General features: G+C 50.0%; 2 protein-coding genes across 2 annotated transcripts in view; one reads left to right on the plus strand and one right to left on the minus strand.

The window, feature by feature from the left end:
• Positions 1-1,745: 1,745 nt before the first annotated feature.
• Positions 1,746-5,207, plus strand: LOC128724835 (elongation of very long chain fatty acids protein 7-like). Its single transcript, XM_053818557.1, has 6 exons — positions 1,746-1,857; positions 2,295-2,485; positions 2,552-2,632; positions 2,710-2,872; positions 3,433-3,569; positions 4,626-5,207. Exons 1-6 carry the CDS (start codon positions 1,752-1,754, stop codon positions 5,205-5,207), a joined length of 1,260 nt encoding a protein of 419 aa, XP_053674532.1. The 5' UTR covers positions 1,746-1,751.
• Positions 5,208-8,304: 3,097 nt separating this feature from the next.
• The window catches only part of LOC128727265 (RING finger protein nhl-1), a 40,113-nt gene continuing 30,683 nt past the window's right edge, over positions 8,305-17,734 (minus strand). Inside the window, exon 11 of the mRNA XM_053821160.1 lies at positions 8,305-9,024. Coding sequence (XP_053677135.1) covers positions 8,811-9,024 — 214 coding nt within the window. The 3' untranslated portion in view covers positions 8,305-8,810. The remainder of the gene's footprint in view (positions 9,025-17,734) is intronic.

Consider the following 17,734-nt stretch of genomic DNA (forward strand, 5'->3'; position numbering starts at 1 on the left):
TTGAACAAACTAGCTCGATCAGTTTAAGATCACTTTGTTCAAGCTAGCCGTATTACTCTCTTCCGGACCCTTTTCAACACATTCTTTCGCTCGGTATTTGCAGCAATGAGCCGTGGCAATCATTGGAAATCAATCTCACCAAACAGCACGTTGCCGACGATCTCAGCTGCTCCACTCGGTGCGTTTTCTCGACCATTGAGCAACGTCGCTAGCAAACGAACCAAAATGATGCCGGTTTTTGGCCAGCCAATCGGTGACCTACTTTCGCAAAAATATTATAACCATTTCAGTCCTACTCGGTGGCGTCTAACTTTACGCCGTCACAACCACGGCTGTTTGGAAATGTTCGTTCGGTGAGCGTGGATAGTGAGTGATTTGCTACACGTTTTCACGATTTTCTTGTTTCACTTGGTTTCTTTTTTCAAAAGATCCATCTTTCGTTAGTGGCGCTTCCTTGAAACCTTGAAAACAATCCATAGGCCACGGCTACCTTACAGCCTCGTATGCGTTTAATAAACACGATCACAGCGAGCTTTAATCTGCGCGGTCAGCCAGGGCTTCCTCAAAGGAGCAACCGGTTAATGGTACCTCTGTTAGTGTGATGGCAATTTGATTAGCCTTGCGCTCGCTTCAACAGGCTGCCGGACAGACGTCACACCACAAACGCTCGCGGGGTGCTATTTTGCAATCCGTCACGGTCTGCGCGATCAGGGTGCGTACGATCGCAAGCTAATAACCAGGTGGAACGCGATGATCCACTGGCAATACGGGATGGGCAATCAATTATCTTGCCTGCAGTAAACTAATCAACGATCGCAATCAATTCACAATACCGATCCGCGATGGGTTTATACCACACGCACTCAACACTCCGGAAAATTCATCTATTTACTTTTATCACTTCACACGTTGGTGTGATTGTACCGAATCATTGTTTTACGACACCTCTAAGTGCACCCGGTTAATGGTGATTTTGCGCACCGTAAACCTCTCAAACAAGCGCTCGATCGTTCAGCCATATCCGTTTTGATGGAAACGTTTTTGAGGTAGACCTTGCCGGAAGCCCGCTGGGAAAACCGTCCGGTCGCACTCGAGCTGCGTTGCGAAATACTTGTGAGGTGCGTTTCACATTTGCCTCGCGTACGGCGTAGGCGGCTCGTTATGCGGCTGCCACCCACCGTAGATTAACATAAACGCCAAGCCATAATGCCCCAAGGGGTGGCTCATCTCGCCCGCGTGATCGTCCGGTTGAATAATTTCCATTTTCCACTCGATCGCCCATCGCGGTCGCGCCACTAACGAGGGTTACCAGCGGGTCCGTTCTTGGCGCAGGTGCACCTACACCCAGCTGCTTTCAAGTTCAAGCTCGAGCTCGCCCGCAAGGGTGGAAAGCTTGCGAAAGCTGGCCCCCAACCGGGTGCCCTGGCGTCAATTTTCCATTGCGTGCCATCGCACCGGCCAGCCAGCCGTTTTGTGAGCCTCCCTACTCTGGTTCTTGCGCGTCGGTTCTACCCACAGCTGCTTCTAGAGTGGGTGGTGGATGCTCGAGCTCGCTTATCGATGCGCCGAATATAATGACTCCGTACGCACCAGTTCGGCAGGATTCAGTGCGTTCGCTTCCGTGGCAGTGTAAGGAGCGTGTAAGAAGTTAAACCAACCACCAAACGAACGCTGGTGTGCGACTCGTTCTTATCATCATCGGTGAACTCCGCAAAATGGCTGCGCTGATCGACCAACTCACTCCGGTCGAAATGATCAAATCGGAGGTGTTGCTGACGATGGACGACTACATGCGAGAACCCTCCATCTCGTCGCTTATCGCGCACTGGTTTCGCTCGATAGTGGACCTGATCGCCGGTTCGTATAAGGGTTGATGCTGCACAGGGATCAACACGAGGGCCGTTGATGATCCTCCGCGCACGAGGCCCGCGTTCAGGGAATTGATTGATGATGAAGGTGATGCTGGGTGAAGGACTGGCAGTCGTAGCTCGTTCGTGCTTGTCTAATGGTAGGCAGGTGTTGGGATGGCCTCCGATCGGAGAAGCGAATAACAACGGGCAGTGACTATCAGCGTGGCTATCGTAATCGAAACACACCATTGGACGAGGTGCTATTTTGCTGAGGCGATGATGAACGTTTTGTTGCTCAAATCGAGAGCTGAAAGGGAAAGGATCGACATTGTTGTCTAGTGACATTTCGATACCAAAGAGTGGTCTGGGAGTGGCTAATGTTTCTATTCTTTGCTGTGTGGCAGACATTAATAGTGGTCTTGAATTTTCGTTTCTCGTCAACAGATCCACGAGCGAAACATCTTCCCTTCATGGACAATCCACTGCCGACGCTCGGAATGATCATCATCTACCTCTTATGGGTTCTCCTGATCGGTCCGATGTACATGCGCGACCGGAAGCCGATGGACTTGCGACGAGTGATCATCTTCTACAACCTGTTCCAGGTGCTGCTGAGCGGTTACATGTTCTACGAGGTAACGAAGCGTGGCGCTTTACTAGCGTAAAGGCTCTAGATAACTGATTCCGTGCATCCTCCACAGCATCTGATGGCCGGTTGGTTGCGAGGCTACAGCTTCACGTGCCAAACAGTGGACTACACCGACAGTCCCCTTTCGCGAAGGGTAAACTCCATACACAACCACACAAGCGTGAAAGGTCAACACCCTAACTGGCTGTTTTTTATTTGTGCCCTCCGTAGATGTTCAACCTCTGCTACGTGTACTATCTCTCGAAGCTGTCCGAATTTGCCGACACGGTGTTCTTCGTGCTACGCAAGAAGCAGTCGCAAATTACCGATCTGCACGTGTACCATCACTCGTTGACGCCAATCGAGGCGTGGATTCTAACGAAATTCATTGCCGGTAGGTAATCGGGAGCAATTTTCGCACATAATTCGCTCGCTGCGGGAGCTACGTGAATCAGCAAGTGCGAGTGGAATGGTAGAAGAAGAAAAAAATGAGCCCGTTGAAAGGATAAATCGTTCTGGGTAATCCACGGTGCGGTATTATTTATGATTCAGTTGAATTGATAATGAAAAAAAATTACGCCACGCATGATTTAACCGGAACCAAAGAAAGGAGGACCTTCGTGAAGGAGCAGGAGGTGGAAAATTACGAAACCACCGTGAACCGGACACAATTGGTGCTTAGCATCCGGTGTCGAGCGCAACGAACGTTCGCTTTTCCACGGTTGCGTTTCGCACGACGTCAGCGCCATCTGTTGTTCGCTCCCGCAAGCACTGCTGGTTTCGTTGAAACGCACCCGACAGAAGGCTGACAGGAAATTAATTTTCCATTTTCCCATTGCATCTGTGTGTGTGCTCTCTTTCGCTCTCCCTCACTCTCTCTCTCTCACGCATACATTCTATCTCCGTTTCACACATTTACTCACACCTTCGAGTTCTTTTATGTTTGCCCAACAGGTGGTAACGCGACGCTGCCGAACGTGATTAACAACTTCGTGCATGTGCTAATGTACTTCTACTACATGCTGTCGGCGATGGGACCCCGCTACCAGAAGTACCTCTGGTGGAAGAAGTACATGACTGAGGTGCAAATCGTAAGTAACCGACGATTTCCCGGGACGATTTATGGCCGCCCCGCAAACGGCACCGGGCCTGCTGTCTCCTTCCCGTGGAGGAATTAGCGGTTGATTGCCTGATTGGAGCGCGAGATAAAAGATGCTATCTGGGAAGGGCGCTTTCGGGTGGCACTTGTTGGATTTCGTAAGCGTGCACGGAGCACGGAATCGCTTTCCGGTTTGGTGAACGAATCGCGCCTAATGCCGATTACGGACGGATTCCACTGAACGTACGGCGTACAAAGCGAGACGAATCGGAAGCGCACGGTTAGGGAGTTTTTTGTGTGTGTGTTTTTGTTGAGGGTGTGTATTGTTCTCGCGGGACCGCCACATTGGCATTCAGCGTCACTTGGTTAATCCGCTCATTTACATTCCACGGTTTGGGGGAAGTGAACATTTTTTGCAATCAAGCACAGCCCGCTTTTCCTTCGGTGCTTTTTTTTTCTTTTGTTCGCAGCACATCTTTTGATTTATTTTTTGTGCCGCGGATGCGATGCGAGCTAGCGGTACGTGGCACGTGGCACGTTTGTCTTCAGAAAGCAGACACAGCAGCTGTGCTCAGTAATATACGCATCAGGGTTTGAATAAATATGCTTTATTTTAACATAAAAAGCACGCTTCAAAGGCAATGTGACGGTCCTTTGAAATATTTCAGCGGAAATATTTCATGAGCAAACGTAACAATGTGTGGCTCTTGGCCGATTTCAATGTCATGCAATTGTAGCCGCATTCAGCCGAGGTCTGTTCTAATGATACTAAAGCAAACTTCACGAGTGCGTGCCTCTCATCGCATTGTAATCTTCTTTCAACTCACCTGAAGAGTTGTTCGTACACCGTGCGGCCCTATTTACGCAACTTCGCGAGGTCTCCAGGAGTTTGCTGGCGCTTCAGCACGCATCTACTTGACGCGCTCCGTACGCTTGCCATTATTGTAGTAAGCTTTGCTGGGGGGGGGGGGGGTTGGTTGGTTCGCTGGAATAATGGTACACTCGGTAATCAACTACTACAACGCTCACTTCCCTTTTTTGCCTGCAGATACAATTCATCATCTGCATCGCGCACTGCATCAACGCCCTCGTGACCGGATGTCCGTTCCCGCGCTTCATCTCGACGCTGCTGCTCATCAACGCCACCATCTTTCTCGCTCTGTTCATGAACTTCTACATCGAGAGCTACAAGCGCAAACCGAAGGGTAAGGTCACAACCGATGCGGCACCCATCCCGATGCCACCGAAGGCAATCGAGCAATCCGGCGTGCAGGAACTGCCAGCTGACCTGCTCCCGGTGGTCGCACTCAAGGACGAAACACCGGTACCCGCACCCGACGGCACCCTGCCCGAGGACATTAACAATAACCTCAGCCGGACGGTGCTAGAGCTCGAGAAGCTCCCGGCTGGGGATGCGTCGATCGATGCGGCTCTAAATCTTTGCACGGAATCCACGGAACTTTCTGCGAGCGAGTGCACCGAGGCTGCCACGGATGCTACGCAACAACAGCAGCAACACATTGAGCACGGACACTCTGGCGGGCTGCGGCATCGGATAGTGGGTGTGGAGCAGCTGGCAGAAGAATCGCGGACGGGGTCCGGGCAACCCGTGGAGCTGGCCAGCGGATGAGCTGAGGTTTGCGGGAAAAAAAAAGGGCGTACACCCTGACACCCTGACACCTAGCGCCACGGATCGCCACCCCCCTCGAAGGGGAACCGTGCTTAATGTATGTGTATGTGTGCGTGTGTGTGTGTTTTGTGAGTTGCTGGTGCAGTCGCATTTTGTTTGTTTGTTTGTTTGTTTTTTTTAACCAATTAAATATTACTCTCCACTCAGTTAGTCAGTTAGTTCGGAGCTCGTTTGGAGCCTCCAAGGCAGTGGTGGAACCGCTCGAGATTAAGGTAGATAGGTAGATAACCGAAGCATGCCATGCTGAGAGGCAAACCAGCGTGGTCCGCCAAGTTGGCCATGGAACAAACAGAAAAAAAAAGCAAACGGCGCCTTCCGTTTGAGTAGGGCTTGCGACAAGCGCGTTGCTTAACGATGCACGAGAGAAACGGGTCGAAAGGCGAATGTTGGCAATACAAGAGACGATGAAAATGCAGTACACGTTTGCGTTTGCACTTTTTGCGTTCCCAGCAGCCTCGGTGGCCATTTCGTTGCACCCCGTGCACGTTCCGAACGTAGAGCAGTATCGATCGGGGCCTTCTTTTTTTTGCTTGCTCCTTTTTTCCCCCCTTCAACCGTTTTCCAACTGTTAGCCACTTCAAATACAAATTATCGTTCGCTTTTCTTTTGTAAGCCACGCTCGGAGATGCATTAGGGAGACGAGCAGGCGGAACGAAAGATGCAAAATTGCACATAAACACACATCCACATGTACAATGCCCACACAGGGATGCTTTGGGTTCGTCCTTCCGGTCGTCGCTCCGTTTAGAGCGTTTTATAGACGCTTCTCGTTCGCGTTGGCAGTCCCTTACAGTGGAGTTCTTTTACTGGCTCTGTCGTTTCTCTGTGTTCCAAACCCTCTCAATCTACCATTCGTTTGTGGTTGCTTTAAAAAAGCCCTAATGAATGCAGCCTCACTACACACGCCACTTGACGAGCGCTGGATCCGCTTGAAGAATGCCATTTTATTTCACCAATTTTTACTCGTTTCCAGGCTTCAAATTAAGAAAAAAAGGAGCACTGCCTCCTGCGACACAGGAAACGTTCCCCCACATAAGTCCCCATGCTTAGCTTTCTGTCTGTCGCTTTGCGCTTGGTGGTATGCAATATAACAAAAAAAATGCACCGCTCGATAGCGCTGGTGGTGTTAGCACTCTGATTCCGGGATTTGCTCTTTGCATCATCCGCGGAATCCATTTTGGCTGGCGCACATGGCCGGTTATCATGCAGCCAGCTAGTCGCGCATCATTCGTGGTGCAATCAGAGACACAGAAGGAGAGAGATAGAGTGAGAGAGAGGGAGAAAGAGAGAGAGAGAGAGTGTGTTTGTGTCGTGGAGAGAGAAACTTAGCCTTAGCTCGTAGTGTAAGCAAAAATATACGTACATGTGTAAGCAGTTTAGTTTGATAGAAAACGTTTGTTGGCTCGGGAAAAGTGCGAGATGGAAAAGTACTTGAACGTGCCCTGTCCAGACGCTGTCCAGAATGTACCCATGCAGTAAGGATGAAGCAGACCCTGGAACTGAGAGCGACCGGTACTCCGAAGACTGAAGGTGGCATGCCACTCGATACGCCGGACGGAAAAGCGTAATCACCAGCGAAGTGCTGCTCTTTGTCCCGAGTGAGCTCAGTTATTCCTCTGCGCCAGATCCATACATATTGCATTAGGAATATTTCGTACTTCTTCCGATGATCGGGCAGCTTCATAGACGCGCTATTGATTTTACCACCCTGAAAAGACTACAAGTTGGGGGACCATTCGATGGTGCGTTACTACGCCCCGTAGCATACATGGTTAGGACTAGCAAATACATAAACGAAATTGTATAAAACAGGTAGCTGCGGTACTTATTTTAAATAAAGAATTTAACAGTTTTGTGCCTACAGAAAGCATGTTTCGGTGTACATCATGTTTGGTGCAAGAATTGTGATGTAAAATTCATCACACCCAATCAAATACCTTTTACTCCTGTTGGGATGCAACACGCAGTACACTAATGGCGTAAACATTATAGCCGAAGTAATGAATTACTAATGCGGGATGCGTGCTGGAATGGCTCGTTTGATTCGAAACACAAATGAAGCTGGTAATGGCAAATAATTGTTTACTGTACTGTGGTGCTTCAGTCCTTTCTTCCCTGCACAATATCGCTCATAGTATGGGACGGCCAAACGACATGTGCGAAGTTTGCGAGTATCATCATGGATCACCTGCGATGGAATGATAGATTTCCAGAGCACATGCAAGGGAGCGAGCATCTGCTGAAGAGTGCAGCATTTTTTATTATACATCCTTGAAAGAGGGAAGAGCATGCGTTTCCAAATTAAAATTCCATTAATGCAAGATCCTATACAAAGCTCGAGCGACGAAGCAACGTCACTGAAAACGAAAAAAGAAATATGCAAAGAAAAGTGTTCGAAAGCAAGAAAGATGCACTTTTCGAAATTAAAAGGCACATTCCGTACGACTCAGTATCATTTTATTTCTTCCATCAAACACTTTGTCCCAGTGAAATGTCAGGTTTCACCATACAAATGAAACCGCATTCTTAGCACACAGGTAGGATAGGACACATCCTGTGGCATTCCGGATCGCCGAAGAATAGTGATGCCATTCTGGCACGTTGACGATTTCTTTTATCATCGTTTCGTTCATTGGAAAGCTTTCGAGGAACGCTTACCAACAGGTATGAAAAAAAAAAATGTGAGCATAAACCGCACTTGAAACGAGATTTCGAAAGGCCACGCTACAGCAAACAACAATTCCTGGTATTTTCACCGATGCATTTCTGGGCGGTAGTCACACACGGTTGGTTGCGGAACATCCCACGAAATCGCAGCGTGTGGTACTGCGGGTATCGTACATCACCTGCCATTTGCGTGCAACCAGAACGAGCGAGATAAATGAAATCGATGGGTGACATTACCCCGGGCGGGATTAGTGGTTAGTGATTGAATTTCGGATGCATTCCCGTGTTGGTGGATCCTGCGCGAAAGAGCGAACGATAGTGCAATCAACCAAACGAGCATAAGCACACATGCAGTTAAAAACACACTCGATCGCATTGACAAACTTCAGAAGAAAAAACCTTTATTCCATCTAACTATATCTGCGCGGAGCCACTACAATAATATATGGCCATTAGTGGCAATGGGCGGCAGAGCTTACATTACATTTTATTAAACTAGCAAGCATGGTCGGTGTCGGTGTTTATGGTGTTATCAAAACATGCGCTCTTTACCGGCGCGGGTGTTTGTTTGTAGCAGATAAAGCTCAGCCACGCTCAGCCCACTCACCGGTGGTTTAGGTTTTCCTGCGGTTCCACCAAAAGCAAAAAACCCCCACCAAAACCAAACCGCCACGGTGATTTTGGATCCCGCAAAGCTAGTTTCACGTTCAAATGCGACTGGAGCTAAATTTTGAATAAGCAAAGTCTTCGAGATAAAATCAAAAAAAAAAAGGCACACACAGTCACATAGAGCAGCGCTACAATCAGCTCGATGGATCGGTTGACTAATTGACGTTGATGAATTTCCACCGAAAGAGGTTTGCGGTTTTGCGGACCTCAAAAGACCTGCACGCGATGATTTTCGCGATCGCACACCAGGATGTTGCCGTTCGACATGATGGCGACCCCTTCGAGCCCCTTGAACTCGGCATCTCCGGAGCCCCAGGAACCGAACGCACGCAGGAAGCTGCCATCCGGGTGGAAGATCTGGATGCGGTTGTTGCCTGAATCGGCCACGCAGATGTAGCCCTGGTCATCCACCGCTACGCCCCTGTTTTGTGAGGAAAAGAGAGAAGAAAAAAAACAATGTAGAAATGAATGAAAGGATGTCAACAGTTTGGTGCCAAAGACGAACAAAACATCAGGTGTTCAAGCATACAAAATGTCCAGAAATCCCATCGATATTTCCTTCAATGAATTTTAATTATGTAGATTCATGCAACGCTTTTGCAGGCGCTAATCAATGCGAAGCGTTTCCAACTGGAGCTCGGCTTCAGCACGCCCCAAATAAAATGCTCTATTCATTACGCTGGAAACTGCATATTTTCATCGCTGGATACTTCCACCTGGCTCCCGCTGATGCCATTTCGTGCACTTTTCGATTAGCTTCCACGCGGATTAGCTCTCTCTCTCTCTCTCTCGTGCGCGCGCGGAAAGATGACACGAACATCGAGAGGGACCAATTTGAAAGTGTCTCTCCCGGGGTGAACCTTTTCGTGCCCGTGTACTCGCACTCGCAGCTCGATGACATTGTGCCTATGAAAATGAGGAAATAATTTCCAAAAGGCCAAATTCAATTACCCACGCAAATTGGATCAAACCAGCAGCGGCCCGGAAACGTGCCATCGTCGGAAGGCTCAGGGGACCTCAGGGTGGAGAGCGAACACCAACAACAACAACAACACCACGGTAATGAAGGAGCGCTCGAGAACCGGGCCGCGAAGGTCGGGTAGTGGGCAATTTTCCGATACCAAGCTCGGGAAATTGACCGCTCCCCCCTGGATGTAGCCGGGAATGTAGCTTAAAGCCGACCCGGTGATGGCTTTATTTTCGTGTTTGCCCTTGATACTCCCGAACCAGCGGCCTTATTCCGGGGTTCGCTGGTTTTTTTTCTTGTCTTCTCGTGGGAACAGACACACGCCCTTGGCTTGGGCTCATTGCAACGAGATTTTCCTGGCCGCCGTTCGCCGTTTTGATTGAATTTTATCGCACAAAGTAGGCACGCGAGAATGTCGCGCTTACCGAAATTAAACGCCAATGACAATCATCAATCATTTCACCTTTCGCTTCGTGGGCACCTTGCGTAGGCTCCCTGGTGGGAACAAAGCGACACGCTTTACACGCGCGTAGTGATGAGGGAATACTCCCACTCCCGTGGGTGGTGGGTGGCAAAATGGGCCACATGGGCAATGTAAGGCGTTTGCTTACTTTTTTTGTGTGTTACCTTTCGTTGTTGTGCTGACGGAAAAGCCGTCGTGGAAAACGCGAACAAGTAAGTCCCGGCGTGCATTTAAATGTGTGTGAGAGCGAGAGAGAGAGCTTTGCGTGACTTTAACCGCGGGATACAAAGCCAAAACACCATTCATCACTGGTGGATGCTTAGCGAGCAGGGCTTTAGAAACTCTCGGGTTCGTCTTTTGAGCTTCAAAAAGCATTTTCAGAAGGTTGATTTTAAATGAGCCCTTTAAACCGAGCGGAACACCCAGCTCAAAGACAAACGGAAACCAGCAGTAGCCATGATACATGGAGTATTATCACACTGCGTTATCGATAGCGTTTAAAATAACGATTGATTTCGTACAAAATAAAAAGAGGGGGAAAAAACGGAGACACTAAGTAGGATGATTGGATTGGTTAGACAAACAAAGAATCCTCTTGCGAGCTTCGTGGTGTAACGAGAGACAGAGCAACGGCGAACGAGAGATGGAGTGAAGGTATTGTGAGAGTTAACCACGCCGGGAACATGATTGAAAAGCATGCTCTTAGATTGGTACATGATTTCATTTCAACATCACGTAAACCTGCCTGCCGCCTTGCATCACAACGTAAACGAATAAATCCGCAGGACCCTCTGCGAGGCGCTTTTCTGCGCTACCTTTTGTGCTTTATCGCGCAGAAATCCGGCGACAGTTTCGCTCCGGAACAGCTCGAAACGGCGAACGAGACACGTTCCATCCGTCGCCTCACAAACACTGGCTGTACGCATCGTGCAGCGTGTAATTGCATTTCGATGGGCAAACGGCGGCAAAGCAGAAACAAAACCACCAGTGAGCCACGGTGCTCTATTTTCGACGAAAAATGCGATTTTCGGATGCTTCCGTGAGGCACACGCGATAGATAGATGCCAATCAGTGGTACCGACAGCAGCTGCCGCAAAAGAAGGTTGTCCTGTCCCTGTTTTTTTTTCATTCCCTCGAGCTCGTTCATCCAATATCGATCCGTTCTCTGACTTCAGCCGATCCTGCAGAGCTCACCCTGCAGAGGGTTGCGTGGATTCAAAAATGGAAGCGACTTCGAAAAGCACAGCAAACATAAAAAGTAACAAAAAAAGGAAAAAGAAAAAAAAAACACCCCCTAGCCCATAATGCGACCTCCACTTTGATCTCCGTCCGGTCCGAAATGGAACAAGAGATGGATCAAATTATTGCTTAAATTTAATAAATCATTCATTTCGGCTGCGAGCCGTGGCACAGCTGGACCGAGGTAGCTAATCGCCTATGGCGAAAAGCCCCCGGCACGGAGTCTCTTCGACAGTCAGCAGTTTCAGCGGCAGGATATTGCTCCCGGGATGTGCCCGGGAGGTGGATCGGGTATCGGTGACAAAATGGATTCTGTGGATTTTCACGGACTTGCGGGCACATGGCGGCGTCCATCATCGAGCTCACATTTGCTCGAACCCGCGACGGCCTCCCATAATCCGGCTGAGTGTGCTTGTAATTGTAAAACTTTCCCCTAACTATCGCACTCACAAGCCACCGGCAGGATTCATCGCTTTGGCCGAGCTGTCGCAAACGATAATCCCATTGCTCGGTGGGAGAATTAAGCTGACTGGACGCCATCACGAGCAAGCAATCAGGCTCGATGGGCGATTCGTATTTTTCGCCTATCCAGCGCACTGTGCCATGAAAGTGAGACGCTTCGTTACAACGCCTCAAGCCTCGTCCCCAACTCATCCAACGGCACCGGGGCTGGTGATGAACTGCTGGTGGCATCGGTTGGAATCGATTAAGACCGAAACACACCGTAAGCTTGTTAATTTGTCCGCGCAGTCCTTCTCAGCTGCTCGAACAAAGCATCATCCGCAACGCCATCGGTAATCAACCCTCGTGGAGCTTTGTAATGGTCGTGCGAGTGTGAAAGAGACCCACTGCAGAAGCATCCGATCCGCGTTGGGGTGAGTTTCTTTCGTCGGTTAGGCGTTTCACTTCAAACTCGTTTTGTAATCGTCACCGCACAATCCATTTATCGTTGTGAATGCTTAAAACGTGGACGGTAAAATGGACAGCGGCACTTGGCACTTTGTATGGGTTCGATTTAATCGAGTTAAAAGAAAATATAAAATTAGTTTAAAATTGTCCAACCTTGAGTGGGGCTTGCATGCGGACGGCCGTTGCTAAGCAACCGCGAGTTAACTTTCTGACGTTCCCGAAGCATTTATTTTTGCTGTGACAGTTGGTCCTGTGCTTATGCCCACTGTTTGCTCCTTCGTTGGCTTCTGTAATCCTGCGGCTTGAGCGTTCGCTTTTATGTTCAGCTCTACACTTTGCTTGTTCGACTTCAAACGCCATCCTAAAAGCCGTCCACGAGCTCATTTGAGCTTTTTTTGTGACTGCAATAGGAGTGCTGTTGAGCTTTGTTTTATTTTTTTCGTCGCGTTTCTCCGCCTAATGTGGTGGTAAAATGGATTCCAATTTTGGCCCATTTTTCCAACACACCCTCCTATCCCACCCACCCATCTGCCCCTTCGCACGGCTTCATCCATCATTTAATTCAATGTTGCCAGCAACCGTGCAACATTCATCAAACGTAATCCATCAACCCGGCGGCATTCGAGGGGCTTCCGAGCACCGTGCCCATTAGATGACAAATATTTGCAATCGCGCAACGCGGCCCCGCACGCAAAAGCGCTACACCAAAGCCATACTGTTCCTTTTAAAAAAGGCAACAAAACACCAAAACAGGGCCAAACTTATGTTGACCCTCCGCAAGTGGGAGGCGAAATCGTAAATAATTGGAATACGGAAATGATCGATCTGTGTTGCCCTGGCTTTAGATGCGAGAGGAGTGCTACCGAGTTTTTTTTCCCCAGCTCCCCAGCCATCCTCACAGCCATTACAACTTCCCACCCCCCCGGCTCGTGGGAGCTGATTTTCCCGAACCGGAAGTGCCGGAAGTGCGGGAAAGTTTTCCGTTTTTGCCCCGCTCACCAAGGAGCCTAATGAGATTCGGCATCGGCGTGGTTTTTTGTTTCTTCTTCTTCTTGTTCGCCTTCCCGGTCTGCGTTCCCGTTTACGCGAGTCCTGCCGTACGATGGCCTCTCCGAGTCTCTCGTGTCGCCCAAACCATCTAGCGTTATTGTTTATCGTTTTTGTTTTCCACCGCGCGCGCGGCTCGCACCATCACCGCGTCGCTTGATTTGTTTCGGTTTAGTTATTATTGTCCTTTTGCTTCCCTCTCTTTCTTTTTCTTTTTTTGCCCATTGCGGCTCACCATCCCACGAAACAACGAACGCACAGAGTCACGTCAGCCCTGGCACTGGATTACGATGCGTCCCGGGACATCTCGGGGCATCCTCGAAGGGCATCCGAAGGGCACTCGCCCCTCTGGTACGGGCGAGAGGGTGACAAAAGTTTCGTCCACCATCTTGTGTGCACTTGGCGTGGACGAGTTCACGTGTCGGCCGGGCGTTTCTTCTCTCCTGCTTCAATCCCACCGCCTGGAAGGGGAGAGCCCGTGGGACATGTGTTGTAATTTAGCGGAAAATTAATAAACAACGGCGCTCCGACGCGCTGGCTGCGGCTGGCTGGCGCGTTTTGGGTGGCTAATGGGGCGGCAAAGTTTGCCGATAAAAATATCTTCGACATGGCCCTTGGGGAAGGGCGCGAGCCCACGAGATGGATTGGATGGGAAATATGCGGAAAATGTTGTAATGAAAAACCGTGGCCTTTTGGGTTCGTTCCGGGGAGAATGTTGTGTGTTTTGTTTTATGTTTTCCACATTTTCCTTCGCTAAAACATTTTAACCAAACTTAATGAGGAAGCGCAAATTCTTATCCCCACCCACGAGCGACGTAAGCTCGTTAGCTTTCTACTCGGGATGTGACGCATCCACCCGATTGGGACGCTCACATGGTGCGAGTTTTATCCGGCAAGTCCTTTTTCTCTTTTTTTTTGGTGTATCCGACTCGCTGCTCTGAAACCAATTCGGGGAAATATTTGCTTCGGCTAATAGACTTCCGGAGAAACCCCACGCCGCTTATCGCCGGGGTCCGTGCAACAAAAAAAGGGGAAGAAATAAAAGGAATCGAATAGTGAAAATTCCTCCCACTTTCACACACACACACACGCACCCATTCGTTGTACAAATATTGACTCGTTTCGATTGATGGAATCCCGCCAGCAAACAGCAAATGGCAAATCATCTCCGTTCGCATAAAAGCACTAAGCGATGCGATCGATTTTAAGGGGCCGCTTTTTCGGTGGGTGTGTGTGTGTGTGTGCCTGCATCAAAAGATATCCCGCCCGCCATCCACCACCCGGCGAGGGTGAATCCCCGCGCAACGGAATGAAACTTTGGGCCGGTGTGGAATGGAAAAAGGATTTTTCGGTACCGGGGGAGCCCCCGGTCAGTTTTGGGCGGTGTGGGTTCGAATTACTTCATAAAACCCCCCCCCCCCCCCTCCCCCGTAGACCCCGAAGGTTTTATTTTATCTGAACTTTGGCCCCAAAAACTCGGCATTGATAAAATACCGGAGCACCGGTATGGGTGGCGGTGAACGGATAGAAGGGGGTGGGGATGGGGGGGGGGAGCATACCGTGTCCGTTACGGACCGCTGGCCGTGTAGGGTTTTGCGGGTTGAAGCAATTGCTCTCAACTTTGGCAGGCGGCTTTGGTTTGATGATCCCTTTTTCGACGCATGATGAATAACTGTGGCAGGAATGCGTGAGCCGTATCGGAGCCTATCGGTTAAGGGGGAGGGGGAGTACACGGGGGGTGGAGTGGCCCTCTCCCGGAACGAAACCCGTTGGCCCGCTGGCCGTAATTAAAGCTTCCATCAGTTTGGTCGAGCCAAGCTACCGAAGATACCACTTTATGGCAGAGAGTTATCTTTATGCATCGGTTACAGCTCATCGTGCGCTCGTGCAAATAGTCGAGCAAACGGGTAGCACCTAAAAAGGCATTTTACATTTAAACCACGCAAAGCGAAGCTCGCAGGAAGCTCGAGCGAAGGATCATGCACCACATGTACTCGCAAAGGTTGTTTCGTGGTTTCGTTTTACCGCCCGTGATTAGTTTTACCAGCGCTCGTGTTTATTGTGCTAACAAAAGGCAAGCAACACTACATCCGTTACATTTCCCAGGCATTCCGATCCGTTGACATTTGACGCTCGGCTGGAAATTCGGCCACAGCATCCGAGCACCACCGGCAACAAAAGACGGTGATCGTTGCTAGGCAACGCGTTGCAACCGGAGGCCATATTGGGCGTTTTAATTGGCTTTCTGGTTTTTCATTGTCGGAGTAAACAGTCGCGTTTAAATTGATCCACGAGAAATGTGCAAGCCAACGACGTGCTGAAGCAACAAACGTGCTGGGAACCGTGTATTCGCGAATTGCAGGGATTAAATTACACACCGTAATTGATGCCCTCCGGTGTGCTCCCAGGAAGGTGATCGAAGTAGCGCGCCAGTATCGATCGAATGCTTGACAAAACAAGTTGCCACCGGTGCTATGGCACGAAGCCAATAAACTAGCTGCTCAAGAAGCGTCCGTTCACCGTTCGAGGAGAAGTGGCCGCGTTAGGATGTGAATTTTGATGCAGGAACGATTTTCAAGAATCACCCAAACAGGCCACCTGTTCCGACCTGTACGCTGACGCTGATTGAAGCCAAAACGAGGTCCATTGCTTGGGCCACCCGCGTGCGTTGATGTCTTTGCTCGCAATACAAACTTTACACCAATTACAATCACTCCCAATCCCCCCTATGCAGCAGGAGATCCGTCAGCGGAAGGCCGTTAGTCATTGGCGAAGAAAGGGGTTCCTCAGCGCAGGCAGAAGGTTTTTGGGCCGCACGTCAACACGCGGATGCCTCTCGACAGCTTCCAATTATCGCCCTGCCAGTGGCAGAATGCCGGTGTAAAGGAGTTTTTGTTTCCGAATGGAGATGGAGTACCAGAGCGAGTAGAAGAAAAAAGCAAACGAGAAACCAAAGCATCCTGACAGCGCCCGACGCATCATGCGACCCCATTGAGCCACACTTCCGGCGACAAACAATTTTCGGGCCTCGTCGGGTGCCTTATTCACGTCGTCCTTTTTCGCTGCCCTGTGATTGACAGCTGGGTGAGACGCAGATTTCTTCAAAGAAAGGCAGCACTGATGGCGCGCTGTTTGTTCGCCGGTACACGACGGTACAAAACTTCAGTACACGAGAAAGGATTTGGATGTTTGGTGTGGCATAATGGGCGCTTCCTTTTTTTTTGCCCTTCCGGTGAACGCAAACCGTTGACGTCAGGACGCACTGCCGACGGCGAAAGGGCCAAATGAAGTGTTTAACATCCCACCGAGCTGCCGACGAGTGTCTACTAACGAGCCGAATTTGTCTCGCGTAGATGAATGTCGCGTAAAAGCACACACGCACACACACACACACACACACACACACACGTTTCAAAGGTGCTAAAAGGGCCATAATTTTTCGCAAATGATCCCCGTAACCACCAGCATCGGGTGATCGATGCATGCACAGGTGACTCTTAAATGCCGCCCCGTCGAACATTGCTGACCCGATAATGTTGTACGCCGGAAGCATTAACGCCCGTTGGCGCTCGTTGGCACCCGTTGGCATAACCGGCGCGAGATAATTTATTCCCTCCCTTCGAATCGAAACCGAAGCGAACCAGCTGGTGGATCCCTGGGAGCTGGGAATTTGCTGCTGGCGGGCACGAACATCCCTAACATGCTCGTGTAATTTACTCGGTCACAAATTATCCGACCTTCGCAGTCTGGGCCGGGGTGCGTGTGTTTGCGAAGCCAAATTCCGGCACGTCGCCAACGTACGATGGCGCAATCAACGCCACCCCGGGTGACGACATCACCGGGCTGGGTTGGGTTGACTTTCCGGACTCACCCGGAAGCGCACATTGGGCGTGATTTCGACTTGGTGTGACCATCAATGGCCGTCTCTCTCTCTCTCTCTCGAATTCCAGTTGCTTTCCGTTCGACTTCTTCGTCGTGTGCGCTTTCACCTGTGACTGATTGTGGCTCACCAACCGGTTGGTGGGGTCCTTCTAAACTCGATGGGGTCCTCTTCGTCTCGCCACAAAAGAGAGCTGAACAGAAGATACCACAAACGGCAGGTCCGAAAGGGTTTGCTGGGTTTTTCTTTTCGGTCAGCAGGTCAGCGTTTTCACGCACGGAACGAGCAGGAATGTCGGGCCCTGGTTTGGAATGGAATTGGATTCAAAAACTACCGTCTTGTCGGCACCGGTTCGAAACCCACCCACAGGACACAGCCCGGAATGTGGCTTTGGCTTCCGCTGGCGCTGGGATCGACCAACCCGAAAGCTCAATGTTTATTGTGCCGTGGTACAAACATTTTCATTCCATTCTCCGTCCACCCACCGAGTTGGTTCGAGTGGACCCGACCTGGTTCCGTTTCGTTTTCGATACCACCCATGCCAGAAGGCCTCCCAGTGAGCGTGGGTTTGTGTGTGTTCGAGCGCACGCGAGAGAGAGAGAGAGCGAGAGAAAGAGAGATGCTGA

Source organism: Anopheles nili, chromosome 3 (assembly GCF_943737925.1).
Source record: "Anopheles nili chromosome 3, idAnoNiliSN_F5_01, whole genome shotgun sequence".
NCBI lineage: Eukaryota > Metazoa > Arthropoda > Insecta > Diptera > Culicidae > Anopheles > Anopheles nili.